Source organism: Galeopterus variegatus, unplaced genomic scaffold (assembly GCF_000696425.1).
Source record: "Galeopterus variegatus unplaced genomic scaffold, G_variegatus-3.0.2 Scaffold3213, whole genome shotgun sequence".
NCBI lineage: Eukaryota > Metazoa > Chordata > Mammalia > Dermoptera > Cynocephalidae > Galeopterus > Galeopterus variegatus.
Window position 1 is genome coordinate 145,897 of NW_007729324.1, and position 14,346 is coordinate 160,242.

Genomic DNA, 14,346 nt, shown 5'->3' on the forward strand with positions numbered 1-14,346 from the left:
GCCCCATCTTCTACCAGCGACCTCAGTCTACTGAGTGTTAGGAGCCTCTCCGGTCCAACTGTGGCATTGCAACTAATAGTCCTCAGCATTTCAGATAATCCTCCTTTCCTCCACCTTTCATAATTCACTACTTTCACAACTGACTTCAGGTGTTCCAAGGTGAAGTGCCATATTTTTTGGTAGTATTCCTGTACATTTAATTTTAAAATTAGGTTCTTCTTAAAAAAATGTGTCACTGATAGAGTTTTCTGAGTGTTGTGCTCCAACCCCATTTTCCCCATAATCCTTGATTATTTTCCTGTAGTATTATCTTGTGCACATGTTGCGTTAAGGCAGAATTGATTGTACCCTGAACGTGTGTAGTAATGTTATCTTAATCATCTTTATCTCTCTTCCTCTTTTATTTTTGTCATAATTTTCCTCATTGATTGACTAGAAATTAATGTAACATAAAACATCCTTTACTATGTTTTGGATTTCTCATCATTGCTTAGATTTGGGGGACATCAGAATCAGCTCTTGAGGAGCGTGTTGAAAATGCAGATTCAGTGATCCAATGCTGAAGACTGTGATTCATTAGGCATCTCTATTTTTAACTGGCTCACCAGGCAATTTTCATGCAACTAAGGTGTGAGATTACTGCCTACACCAGTCGACTAGCGTGTATCTATACTTATCGCATATACATATGAGTAAATGTCAAGAACACATATTTATCAAATATGTAGTTTGTGGAGACACAGAAGGGGAGACAAAGGAGCATCAGGTACTAATGATCTAATGGGAGAAGCTCATGTGCACGTAATCATTGAAAGCTCCCCCCTCCTGCCTATAGATAAGGATCATTCTTAAACCTTCTGATTTTTTTATTAGCATGTCCATTGCTACAAATCGTACTTATTCTTTATGCCCCTTATCCAATCTCTCCCCTTTCCCCTCTCTTAAACATTTTAAGCACACAGATTTCCAGACTCCTCCCAAGACCTACTGAATCAACCTCCCTGGAAAACTACTCTGGGAAACTGTATTTTAAACTTGATCCCTAGATAACTCTTACATGGTCAACCTGGTTCTTGTCAGCAAAGTGGGCTGAATTAACAATATGTATAAAGCAGTTTATTAAAGATGCAAAGAAAGTGCTTTGGGGGACAGAAATGATCATGTGCATCCCAACTGAGTTTGGTGGCTGTGAGGCAGGAACATTCTTGGTGTGTTGAGAGGCTTGAAGGAGGGTTAGGGTGGCTGGAATGAATGTGAAGGGAGAAAGCAGTACAATGTGAGGTGGATTGAGTAGATTGACAAATGACATATTTTATTCACTTAAAAAGACATATGACACACTATTTTTGGACACTGTTCTAGGTGGTTTTACAAATATTACTACATAAAAGATTAAACAACTACCATTAACTAACACTTCTAAGAATACAAGGAAGTAATAAGCTGGCTGTCCTAAAGAGGTACAGGAGTGATTATTTGAAGTTCAAATGAGGGTGAGATCACCATTGATAGAATTGATCTGGGAAGGCATCACAAGAGTGGTAGGACATGAACTGTCCAAGGCTTTAGCAAAGAAACAAATTACCTGACCTTTTCATAATAATTTTTTCTGTTCCCACATTTTCATCTCCCAAACATAACAGATCCTATTTTTCTTTTGGCCTACATCCCTCGAGCCTGAGGATTCCAAAGATCTGAGCCCCTGAAAGGTTTGGGAATCCCAGCCTTGAAATCAAGGCAGCCTGTGATGGCTGTTACCTGACAGCACTGGCCATAAAGAGACAGGACTTGGGATAAGATGTCTTGGTCAAGCCTGGTGAGAAGTTGATTCTTGGGAGCATGGAGGGCCACAGCTCCGTAGATGACCATGACATCAGTCTTGGTCAGGCTCTTTTTCCCTGAAAAAATGCCCTGAAGACCAGGAAAGGGAGACATGAAAAATGTGACCAAATTAGTTTTTCTCTCCTGTTTTTTCCTAATCCTATGGACCACTACAGGGGTTAAGAAACTGCACTGGGATGATTACAGTGAATCCAAAACTGATATACTCTTGCTTGTCCAAATGTAAATAGCCAGGATTGTACAGACTATTAGGCCTTAACGGGGTAACTGCGAAAGGTTTTTGTTAATTATTTATTTATCAGCTCCTTCTTCAGGAGAAGCAGAGTATACGTAATGAAAACTGTTCATGAGGCCTGAGCAGCAGGTAGAGGGCCAAAGCTAGGCACACATGGAATTCATTAGGACCATCCAAGTCAGCATTAATGACAGAGAAAATAGAGTGGATTTGTTATACAGCTGATCTGGGCTATAGGACCTGGGCTTGGACAGCTCTGACTTGGAGTAAGGACCTGGGGACGGCGATAAGCATAATATGGAGAAAGGATATTCACTGAGGAAATCAGTGTTTTTTGCCCATGCAGTGACCAATGGCTTTAGAGAAAATTATTCTTTTTACCTTACATCGATTCATGAAAAACTTTTCCTGATCTTGGAATTTTTTAAGAACTTTTAAAACAAGATCCAAGTGCTTCTCCGCACAATATCCTAAAATAGATGTTATTCCCTGAAATCAGAAAAGGCATGAGATTTTGAGTTTAACCATTCATTTATTCAACAAATATTTATTGAGCACCTACTATGTGCCAGGCATTCTTCTGGGTGCTGGGGATACAGTATTGAATGGAACACACCAAATGCCTCACCCTTGTGGAGTGTATATCCAGGGGAACTGACAGGGAAGCAGCCTGATTCAGGGAAGTGAAATAAGTAAACAGATAAATTAAATAATTATGTGTAGTATGCCAGATGGTGATTAGAGTTAAGAATAAGGGAATAGCTGGTGAGGGTTAGGGGAAATTTGCAATTTAAATAGGGTGGCTAGAGATGGCCTAATGAACAGGGTGACATCTAGCAGAGCCCTCAATTAAGTGAAGGAATGAGCCATTGGACTGTCTGGGAAGGTGAGTTCCAAACAGAGAGAAAGTAAGTGCAAAGGCCCTAAGGTCCACTGAAGCAGACTGAGTGACCAATCACAGAGGAGATCAGTGCCATATGAGGTCAGACAGGGCTGGTTCTAGTAGGGCTTTCAAGGCCACCCTCAAGATTTTGGACTTTTAATCTGAGATTGATGAGTGGTGTTTTTTTGAGCTGGAGTTCACTGGTATTTTTAAAGCATCACTCTGCTGCTGAAACTTTATCATATCTCGAGTGCTTAAATTTTTGGAAGCTGGTATAGCTCTTGTTTCACACTCTAAGGTTATGTTACCGTCTGCCCTCCTACTGCCCTCTCCACGTCTTTTGTCCAAGGCTAATTTCACCACAGTCCCTTTATGGAAATTTGTTCATGAATCCTATTATATTTTATTTCATTGCACAACCCTGCTACAGCCACCATGAAAACCCAGAGACAAGATTCCTGTCTCCAAGGTCTCAACCAGCACTGTTCTTTGTCTTTAGATACCATACCACACCCTTCATCACCAGAAGATGTCTGAAACAATTTTTTAAAGGCTTGCGGCCTGACATCCCCATGTTCTTTGGTAATGGAATAAGATACAAACCCCTCTGTATCTTTTATTTCATCCCATAATGCTCTGTGTTTCTTCTCTTCCAGCTAATCTTTGGCCTGACATCCCCATGTTCTTTGGTAATGGAATAAGATACAACCCCCTCTGTATCTTTTATTTCATCCCATAATGCTCTGTGTTTCTTCTCTTCCAGCTAATCTTCCTAACTTCTTGTTTCCTTCCCTGATTTTTCTACTCTGTGATCTATATCCCATTGTCTTTCTGTCATTTCAGCCTGCCGAAACCTCTGCCCTGGACAAATCTGACTCTCCAGTTTACTAACACCTAGTCTGCTGGATGCTGCTAGAAAAAAAGTGACACCGTTGAGGAAATTGGTGGCAGGAGAATGTTATGGTTTCAAACTCAACTGAGTCCTTACATCTACACAGATATCCTACTACTTTTTCTTAGTCAGTTTTCTCTCTCAAGTTCCTCAAAGTTGCAATTTCAATCTCATATATACCCCAAACTGAATAAAATCATTGAGAAGGGTTCTGTTTTCCCCTACTTTACTTTGGAGGAAACTTGAGGTGTGTTGTGGAGCCAAGATTTGAATCTAGCTAGCCTGATGCCAGAATTACAACTCTTGCATTACATGATTGAAGGAGTCTTGCTTAGGAGATCGAAAGCCAGTTAGGCTCAGTGAGATTAAGAAAGTCATATGTTAACACTTTACCCATCCAGAGGTTATTTATTAAGCCACTTGAGTATGTGGGATACACTCAAGAACTTGAAGTAAAAAGATACTTGAGGAGCTCATATGGATGTCACAATTTGTCTTTTAAAGTTTGTGAAACCCTCAGACCTTGAATGATAGCTTCATTGTAGGCTTAGATCTAACATAAACTTACCTTTCTTGCCTATAGCAGAACTAGAAGGGCAACTAAGATGGAAAAAATGACATTAGAAATAGTGCCAAGTGCAATAAATGATAACAATATCTGACAAGGAAAAAAGAAATAATAGTAATATAAAAGCATTTTCGAAAATTCGGTAAACTCCAGTGGTTTCTGGCCATTGACTGTGGAAGAAAGAACCCTAAACATCTCAAAATTTCTGAGGAGTATATAACAGTATACACGACAATATTTTTATATTGGTGGTCTTTATTAGCCTAGGAGGGTTTTCAAAATTTGTTTTGTAATACACATCCTCTCTTTCCTCCACATTTACACATGCTCTTCAGCATAGGCAAGGGTAGGGAACAGGTAAAAGTGCTTTGGGAAAGCTCTCCAGGTTATACAGTCATGAGTCACTTAATGGCAAGGATATGTTCTAAAAGTTCTGTTGTTAAGTGATTTTGTTGTGGTGTAAACAACATAGAGTGTGCTTACACCAATCTACCTACTATGTACATATGTACATATATATATACACATATGTATATGTATATTATAGCTACTGTAATCTCATGGGACAACCATTGTATACGCCATCTGTGGTTGACTGAAATGTCATTATGCTGTGCATAACTGTACTTACATTCTCTCTAGATTGAAAATCAGTGGTCTGTGACATTACTTTTAGCTTGTAAATTCAATGATCTTGATGCTCATGATCATGCTCTAAGTTATAAAGCTGAGGTCAAAATACATCAAGGTACTCTTGTTAAGTAAGAATGACTGAAATTTATTCTTCAAAGTATTCACAAACTTGGTTAAAAACAAAGTGTTGATATTGAAAAGATAAGCCTTTTAAAAACTCTGTTGGACTATTCTGCATATATTCATAGATAATTCTGGCTAGATAACACATTATCATAAGAGCTATTAGCAGTTTTGTGGATAGGATTGGTTGTCATCATAAGAAACTGAGAGAATGGAGTCTCACCTGTCTTTGATCCCCCAGTTGGTTAGGAGCGATCAGAAACTCCTTAATCTGTGAGCTTACAAAGTCTGTGTCTACCTCCCAGTCCTGCTGACAAGTTGCTTCTCTGCTGATTTTAGTTCAGTGTCTAGCATATTCCTGCTTTGAAACTTGGTACAGAATGGAAGAAATCAGGAACCCAGCACCGGGAGAAAATGTGGTAGAGTACAAAAATAGCCACAACTCTCTATCTTACCTCTATCCATGTCTCCTTACTATGCAACATCGCAGCTCCTTCCATTAAGAAAGGAGTCTGTTTTCCGAGTCCTTGAATCTGGGCTGGCATTGGGACTTGTTTTGGTCAACAGGATGTGGTGAAAGTGATAGTGTGCTGGTTCTGAGCCTATACTTCAAGAGACCTGTGTACTTTTTTGCAATCCACAGGAGAGCAAGCATGGGCTAGCCTGTTGGAGGATGAGAAACCACAAAGAATAGAAACAAGCTGTCCTAGTTAAGACCACCATAGACCAGCCAGCCTCCAGCACACCCTGTGACCCTAGTTGAGATCAGAAGACTGCCCAGCTGAGTCCAACCCAAATTGTCAAACTACAAAATTGTGAGCTGAATACGTGGCTATTATTTTAAGTCACTAAAGGTAGTTTGTTTGCAGTAAGAGCTAATTGGCACATTCCTATTATATTATTTCAGTGTATGAGTTGAGAGCTATGTAGGCAGTTCATTGCTTGAATTGCTCTGCCTACCCATAGAACCATTATCCTGGAGGAATCCTGGGAGTCTGGAAACTGTTGGATGCAAGTATGACATGAGGTACCCAGGGCCAGTTTGTGGGATGAGAAGATGAGGCATGGCTCACCAAATCTTCCTCATTTGTGTCTGTAGGCACGGTAGACTAATTTGGAGAATCAGAACTCTGTACCAAATTAGAGAGTTGATCAGTAAGAGGAATTTTGAAAATTACATAGGAGAGTTGGAGGTTGATAAATAATTTGTGGGGAAAAAAAAACCCAGTCAGTACTGGAACTTATGAAACAAATGTTTTCCAAGGAAAATAAATTTATAAATGATATTAATGTAACAATGACCATGATCAAAGATACTTTTTAATTGAGCATATGCCCTGTGCTAGGCACTCCACTACGGACTTTATATACTTTATCTCAATGAACCCTCATAACACTGCCAGTCTCAGAGGTGATATTCTGTTTTAAAGATGAGTCTACAGAGTATCCAGAGAGGTTAAATAATTTACCTAAGGGTACATTAGTAGTAGACAACAGAAACTGGATTCACATCCCATTTGGAACAGATGGCTACAAGGCGAAGGGTTAGGTAGAGGCCATTTGGAGACACGGGAATGGAAGAACTGGATTTTGTGTATTCTTTTAGCTCTAGACTTTGAGTTAAATTGTAGTAGACTGTTTTATAAGACTGGTATAATGGAAGCTAAGATGTAAGCTGACATTAAACTGGTGCTGTGGCAGAGACTGCTATATCCATTCTTCTTCCTCTTGAAAGAATCTCTGAATTTTGGTCAGGCACATATCTATTGTGCAGGCAGTATTCCTCCCAGGCTTCCTGGCAGATAGGTGTGGCCATATGAGTAAGTTTTAGCCAAATGTGAAATGAAAAGAAGGTAGTATTCAACTTTCAGGACATGGCCTTAAAGGAGAGACCTCATTTTTCTAATGGTTCCTCCCTCCTTTGTGTCGCAGTATAGACAAGATGGAGCTTGAGCAGTTATTTTTGATCATAAGGTAGAAGATAAAGTCCACCCTCAGCTGAAAAGCCAACCTTCTCAATGGAGGTGTTGCTGTAGCTGCCCATTTGCTTGTTGAAATCCTGACTCAGTTGAATGGTCCAGGCTGTGTCACCGATCTTCCACAAGGATTCTTTGAGCAACTGTTGTAGGAAGTGAAAATCAGATATAAGTGTAACTGTTCAATGTACTTTCTTGGTACTTTTTGTTTCCTTATCTTTCAAAAATATAAATATATATTAAATGAGCTTATTCCTTTTCCCATAAAATAACTTGCTACTTTGTAATTTTTTTTCTCTTAGTTTATTTTAAAAATCATTTTCTGATATGTTTTAAATTCCTATTGAGAATAAGATACACAGAATGTGGAAATAACTCCATGTAAGAGCCTTCCTTTTTTTTCCCTCTTAAATAAAAATTGCCGGAAGACTTAATATACAAACTAATCCAATCTGAAACAAAAAGTTGAATATCACATTTTTCAAGTTTTGATAGATTTGGAAAAACTCCATTTGTCAATGTTGGTTTGGCTTATTATATATTACTAAAAAAACAAAACAAAAACAAAAAACAGAAGAGAGAGCTTTAGAATAAAGAATTAAATGTTTCAAAGAACCAATTAGATGTACAAACACATTTCTGCCAGCTTAAACTCTACTAACTAAATAATCCTGGTTTTGCCAACTATGTTGAGCAGGGTCACAATCAGTCCTCTGAACCCATGTCCTTCATTGAACAATACACAAAAAGATGTTTTTGTCTTTCTGGGAGACAAAATCCATCGCAACTTCTAAAAATTATTATTTCTCCCATATTTTCTTTACTTTAAGCTTAGTAAAGGACACAATGTCAAAGCCAGTGAAAGGATTTGTAAACATTCTCTTAGTAGGAGCTCAGTAATCAGCAATCTTCCAACAAAGAAAAGCCCAGGACTGGACGGATTTATAGCTGAATTCTATCAAACCTTTAAGGAAGAATTAATACCTCTTCTCTTCACACTTTTCCAGAAAGTTGAAACACAGGCCATCCTCCCAAACTCATCACCCTGATACCAAAACCAGATAAAGATACAATAGAAAAAGAAAATTACAGCCAATATCCTTGATGAACATAGATGCAAAAATCCTCAACAAAAATATTAGCAACCAGAATACAGCAATACATCAAAAAATTATACACCATTATCAAGTGGGATTCATCCCAGGGATGCAAGGTTGGTTCAACATACACAAATCAATAAATGTGATACACCACATTAACAACAAATCAATAAATCAAAAAATTATACACCATTATCAAGTGGGATTCATCCCAGGGATGCAAGGTTGGTTCAACATACACAAATCAATAAATGTGATACACCACATTAACAAAACCTAGGACAAAAATCATGTGATTATCTCAATAGATGCAGAAAAAACATTCAACAAAATTCAACATTGCTTCATGACAGAGACTCTCAGCAAATTAGGTATAGAAGGAAATTATCTCAACACAATAAAAATCAGTTGGAAGTTTAAGGGAGACTGGCACATGCAGACAGTTTTGGGAAAAGACCAGAAGTACACTCAAGATTGGAAGAGGGAAAGGGATTGTTCTCAAGGCTTCTTGCTACTGAAAGAAACTTCCTGGTAAAAACAGTTACTTTAAAATGGTAGCAGTAGAAAATAGCATAGGAATTTTGAGAGAGGGAGGGGGAGATAAAACAATCATGGATATAGGAGGGGAGATGGATCCTAGAATTGAGAACTAGAAGAGTAGAGCAGTCACTCTCAGATCTCATGTTGGATAAGAATCACTGGTGGGAGCCTTCAGAATCAGTTAGTTCTCAGAAACCACCCCAGAGATTCTGATTCTGATTTGTGAAGAGGTCACTGAAAATGGATACTTTTAAGAAACCACAGGTAATTCCTATGTAGGTGGCTTATACATTGAAAACCTGCTATATTAAAATCTTCCTGCCCACGGGCCCCTTCACCTCCTATAGTTTCCTGAAATTGAGATCTCTGTAAAGCCAATGTCCAACTTCTGTCCGCAGCTTACAATTTCTGGGACCTGGTATTGTCTGTGGCACTGTTCAGTTATAAAGGCCTAAAACATTTTTGAATGAGAGAGGAGATTCCTTTCTAGAAAAGGATACAGTGAGGGCCTTTGGTTTTAGAAATCAGGAAAAAGACAGTGAGCAGCAAACAGAGGAGAAAATGAAGTTGTATTTAGAAGCATAGAAGTGGCATTTATATTAATCTGTATTTCTTTACATGAATGGTAAGAGAATGCAGTTACAAGGAGAGGAAGAAAACTTGAAAGTGAGAGAAGACTGAACAAAGACAGAAAAAGATATTAGTAAGTAAAATCTTCAATACTGTCTTAAATTCTTAATCAAACTGAAGACTTAAGAATGTTGTTCAAATTATGGTGATTTAAAAAGCATTATCCTCAAGCGATCGCTTCTAACATTCTAGTTCATTTCCCAAGAAGAGGGGATGTTGTTTACTGCCCTTAGGAATCTAGTTCTTTTTAGTTAGGATGGATAACTTAAGCTCATTTCATCACCCCATGATCAACAATTAGTCTAGAAGCCACCCTTACCTGCAGCAGCATGGTTTCCCATAGCACAATGCTAGTGTTCTTTCCTGGAAATAAAAATTGATGCAGTAACTGCAAAAACCAAGACTCAAATTCTCCCTTGTCAGGTCCCCAGTGGATGCTGGAGTTCATTTCAAGCTTTCCCTTTGCTCAGAATGCTTATTTGAGATGAAATTTACTATTAACTATTTATTATTTACTATTGCTGGCAAGTTTAAAGTGCTATTCATGCGGAGAGAGAGTCTTCAATACATGATGAAATCTAGACGTTTTGCTAATTGCAACAGTAACTACTGAAATGACTATATTTTGATATTCTAACATGAATGAGTAATAACATTTTAGAACAATACCAAAAGAGAGCTTCTCTAGATTAAAAAAAAAAAAAGACGAGAGCAACAGCAGAAGTTCCTGCTGAGAATGTTACTCACTGTGTCTTCTAGTAGTGTGAGAATAGGTAGAGAAATAGAACATAAAGTCTTAAGAAAAAAAGAAAAGCAATCTACCTTGCATATTAAGCTTATTTTTTTTATTGCTCAAAATGAGCAATTATGGCTTTACATAGAGAAATGCTGAATCATTTCTTTGTGTTCTTGTCTCCTTGAATAAAGACCTGACCCCCCGGCCTTGTACCTTCCAGAGGCTGCAGGAGCTCAGGTATGCGTGTTTTCCATAAGTCTGCCAATTTTGGATGAATTATCTCAGGCAATATTTTCAAAAGTCCAATTGCACCAGCCCCACATAATTTCCCTACACTGGTAAGCATAGAAATTACCTGAAGGATGGAAGAGAAAATGGTCATTAATTTCAGGGATATTTAAAAGGCCCACCTACCTTTGCCTTTTTACCATTGTTCTGGATTCCCTTGATTCCTACATCAGATCATCTTTTAACAAATCATCACAGTCTGTTCTTTCTTATTCTAGAGTGAAGCTAATACTTAGACAATCCTTCTTCCCAATTTTTTTCTGAGGATAGAGATAAAAAATACACAGAAACTGCCAATCAAAAATAAATGGAGTTGTTTAGAGCACGGTGTGACAACACCAACTTCCAGGGTTCGGGTTCTCATACCAGCCAGCCACCAAAAAATATAGTAAATAAGTGAATAAAAAGAACCAGCATTTAGATATATCTATGAATATATCAAATAAGGGCATGTAGAAATAGTGCTTGAATAAATGATATGTATGCAATCAAAGGGAGAGAAGGGAAATTCAAACAGTAGATGTGAAATTTGTTTCATGGTACTTATGGATGAAATTCAGTGTATGCTTATTTTAAAATCATAAATAAACTTTAACAATACATGCTCATGAAGTGTCGTTACTATAGCAGAAAATTGATTATGCCATTTTAGTGTTTCTTTGGGTTTTTGAGTATCTATGTAATTTTTATTATCGTTCATTCAGAATGGAATTATTCATATCAGCTTAAATTTACCCAACATTGATTCTTTGTAACTCACCAGAAGTCTGGCCAGTAACTGCTGTGGTGAAGGAAGTTTCACTAGAAAGAGAAAGCAATTTTCATCATCACCGTAGGGGATAGAAAAATTCAGTTTGGGGTTTGGTATAAGATCTAAGCACTGTAGCCTTTCTGGAAATGAGTCTCTCAAAATAGAACAGTTTTGCTTCGTTTATGAATAGAATGTACAAACCAGCTCCTGTAGAGATGACAAGTGCTGTTGATTCCTTGGCATTATGCTTCTTCCTATCCTCTGCCATAAGCAGAATTCTGATGATATTAAACAGGTGGTCCAGAGTTCCTGTATATTCCTCAGGTACCACAAAAGTAAGGATTCTTGGCCATAGCACCTGTGAAAAACATAGGGCTAGATGAAAGGATTACTTATCCTTTTCCATTATTTCTCCCCAGTCCTGTGTTTTTCTCTGATTTAGAAACTTTTCTTTCATGTTTTATTATTTTGCTCTTCAGGCTAAGTAAAAATGAAATTATTAAATAAAATCTCTGCATAACACCTTCATTTTCAGGTGCTAGTTGTAGTGAGTGTTGTTGGTCAGTGTTTCTCCATGGGGTTGCTGCCAGAATTTGGGTCAGGACAATTTATTATGAGAGACTCTTGCAGGCACTGCAGAAAGTCTAGAATCCCTGGGAACCACTCTCCAAGTGCCAGTATTCCTCTCAATGTGACAACTGATAATGCACATATATTTCCTCAGTCCCCAAGGTTGAAGCGGGACTGCCCCAAGTGAGATTGACCGGGAGAGGATAGAGAATGGGCTGCTGTTATTCTCTGTGCTTCCTGCTCTGGAGCTCTGGAACATCCATAGTTTGTTTAGTCAGTATGTTTCTTGTCCCTTAGGAAACTTCTTTGTCCTAATGGAAATGTTGGTGTCAATTTGGACTCTTCCCTATTCCTTGTCATCTATATTTAATTGCTAAAGCCGGTTCTCTTTTCATCATAAGATCTCTTATGCCCTTCGCCTTTTGTTCCTGCTATTATGGCGTTGCTCCAAGCTCCTACAAGTTGTGTCTGATTTGATATACAGTCTCTTTCCTCTTATTCTACCCATATGTCAATTCACTGATTTCCTACAATTATTGTTTTAAATGTTTAGTCCTTGCTTAAATTTTTTATTGGTTCATCAACCACAAGGAAGGAGGAGTTTGGCATTCAAGGCTCTTTAGAGTCTGGCCGTAGACTATTATTTTCATCATTACTTCTGGATCGAACTTTAGATCTCAAACTTTAGTATGCATCAGAAATACTGTAACTTATTTGATTGCAGGCTGATAAGGCCCCATGTCCAGATACGTGATTCAGTAGGTCTGGTTTGTGGCCTGGAAATCAGCATTTTAAGTAAATTTCCCTGATAACTCAAGAATCACATATCCTAGGTGAAGCCTCTGATCCACTTAAATTGAGTGGTCTGTTGATTGTCTCCTGGCTGAACCATGTACTTCCAGCCACTACATACTTTCTCAGGCTGTTTTGCTTAAAAGGAAAACACAGATTGCAAGGGTCCTCACCTTGAGGTTCACAATAATCAGGTTTCCAGTGAGGCCTGAGAAAGGGCACTCTTAACACCTTCCCACATGAATAGGGGAAGTTTGACACTTACTGTGTGAGAACCACCGCTCACTACTTACCAGTATGTATAGATACAGTAGAGGAAGAAGAGATATAATATGTTGATAGGCTTATAAACTATAATGTACTATGCAGATAGAAAATAAATTACATTAATTATCTTAATTAATTCAACATCTGTTTTGAGGAACCACTACGTGCTGGGCATGAGCCTTGCAGTACACTCCCTCCAGCCGGAACATCAAAAAGCTGATGACACGTGGTGTACAAACTCATGTCTTTACTTCTCAATGGGCAGAGCTTTAGGAAGGTGATCAAAGTAGCTGTACATAGTGACAAAAGACCCCTTACCTGAGGCATTCCAATGACCAGTGGGTCCAGGGTTTTTAAGACCTCGAGGCTTGTTTCGCGGACAGATATCTCTCCCTTTTCATCCGCTTGGGAGTTAGCTTTCCCTGGTTTATCCTTTCAGAAATATGAAACAGGTGACTTGCTAACAATCTCAGTGTTAGCCCCCTCTGACCTTACTGGGATGTTTTCTTAGACTCTGGAGTGGAGGACACAGTCACTCCACTGAAGGGGCTCATGGAACCTAGTGATCTTGGTCTCCAACATCTAATCCCTGTTTGAAAGGGCCCGTTGGAGGGATAGACTGGAAAACACACCCTTAGTTAAAATAGAAAAACACAAATTTGAAGATCCTTGAAGTGCAGATATTCCTTCTCCCTTAGGCCTGTTACCATTTTACTCAGGGAAAAAGTTTTCAAAACACTGCTTTCCAGTGGAGCGAACTGTAATTTCAATTGTGACTAATTTGCGAAGATCACTGAGATCTTATGCAAGTTTTTCCGTGTATTCATCCGATGGAAGCTGACCTCAGTTGCTGTGGTCTGAATGTTTATGTCCCCCCAAAATCATATGTTGAAATCTTAACCCCTAAGGTGATGGTATGAGGAGGTGCAAGCTGTGGGAAGTGATTAGATTTTAAGGCTAGAGCCCTCACATTTGGGATTAGTGCCCTCATGAAAGAGACCCCAAAGAGCTACCTAGCCCCTTCCACCGTGTGAGGACACAGTGAGAAGTCACCATCTACATGGAAGCGGGCCCTTACCAGATGCTGAATCTTGGGCTTCCCAGCCTCCAGTACTGTGAGAAATAGATGTATGTTGTTTATAAGCCATCAGTTTATGGTATTTCGTTATAGCGGTCTGAGTGGACTAAGACACCAGCATAGAAAATATTGATGTCTCTTTTGGTTTTTCAAAAGCAATCCATTGTCTCTGCCCCTCTCCAGACTACCCCCAACCCCCAACCTTTGGAGGCCAGATCAACTGTGCTTATTACTGTGCAGCACTCAAAACTGAAGCTCTTCATACCACATTCCTGTTGGACATTGAAAACTGGGAGAAGACATAATCAATCAATGGCCATCCTTCCCGAGCTTCGATGTAGCACTTTTCACACATGGTTTGGATGAGGAGGAGGGTAGAATTCCTTACCTAGAAGATCAATGCAATTGCTACATTTTACTATGTTTGGCAGAACAGAAATTT

General features: G+C 38.7%; 1 protein-coding gene across 1 annotated transcript in view; it reads right to left on the reverse strand.

Annotated features, from left to right (window-relative positions):
* Nucleotides 1–14,346, reverse strand: part of MROH2B (maestro heat-like repeat family member 2B) — a 57,690-nt gene that overhangs the window by 25,683 nt on the left and 17,661 nt on the right. Inside the window, exons 12-21 of the mRNA XM_008584307.1 lie at nucleotides 14,170–14,292; nucleotides 13,145–13,258; nucleotides 11,399–11,555; nucleotides 11,207–11,247; nucleotides 10,372–10,513; nucleotides 9,742–9,785; nucleotides 7,188–7,295; nucleotides 5,400–5,483; nucleotides 2,459–2,566; nucleotides 1,759–1,911 (exon numbers count right to left, since the gene is read on the reverse strand). Of these exons, the coding sequence (XP_008582529.1) occupies nucleotides 1,759–1,911; nucleotides 2,459–2,566; nucleotides 5,400–5,483; nucleotides 7,188–7,295; nucleotides 9,742–9,785; nucleotides 10,372–10,513; nucleotides 11,207–11,247; nucleotides 11,399–11,555; nucleotides 13,145–13,258; nucleotides 14,170–14,292 (1,074 nt within the window). The remainder of the gene's footprint in view (nucleotides 1–1,758; nucleotides 1,912–2,458; nucleotides 2,567–5,399; nucleotides 5,484–7,187; nucleotides 7,296–9,741; nucleotides 9,786–10,371; nucleotides 10,514–11,206; nucleotides 11,248–11,398; nucleotides 11,556–13,144; nucleotides 13,259–14,169; nucleotides 14,293–14,346) is intronic.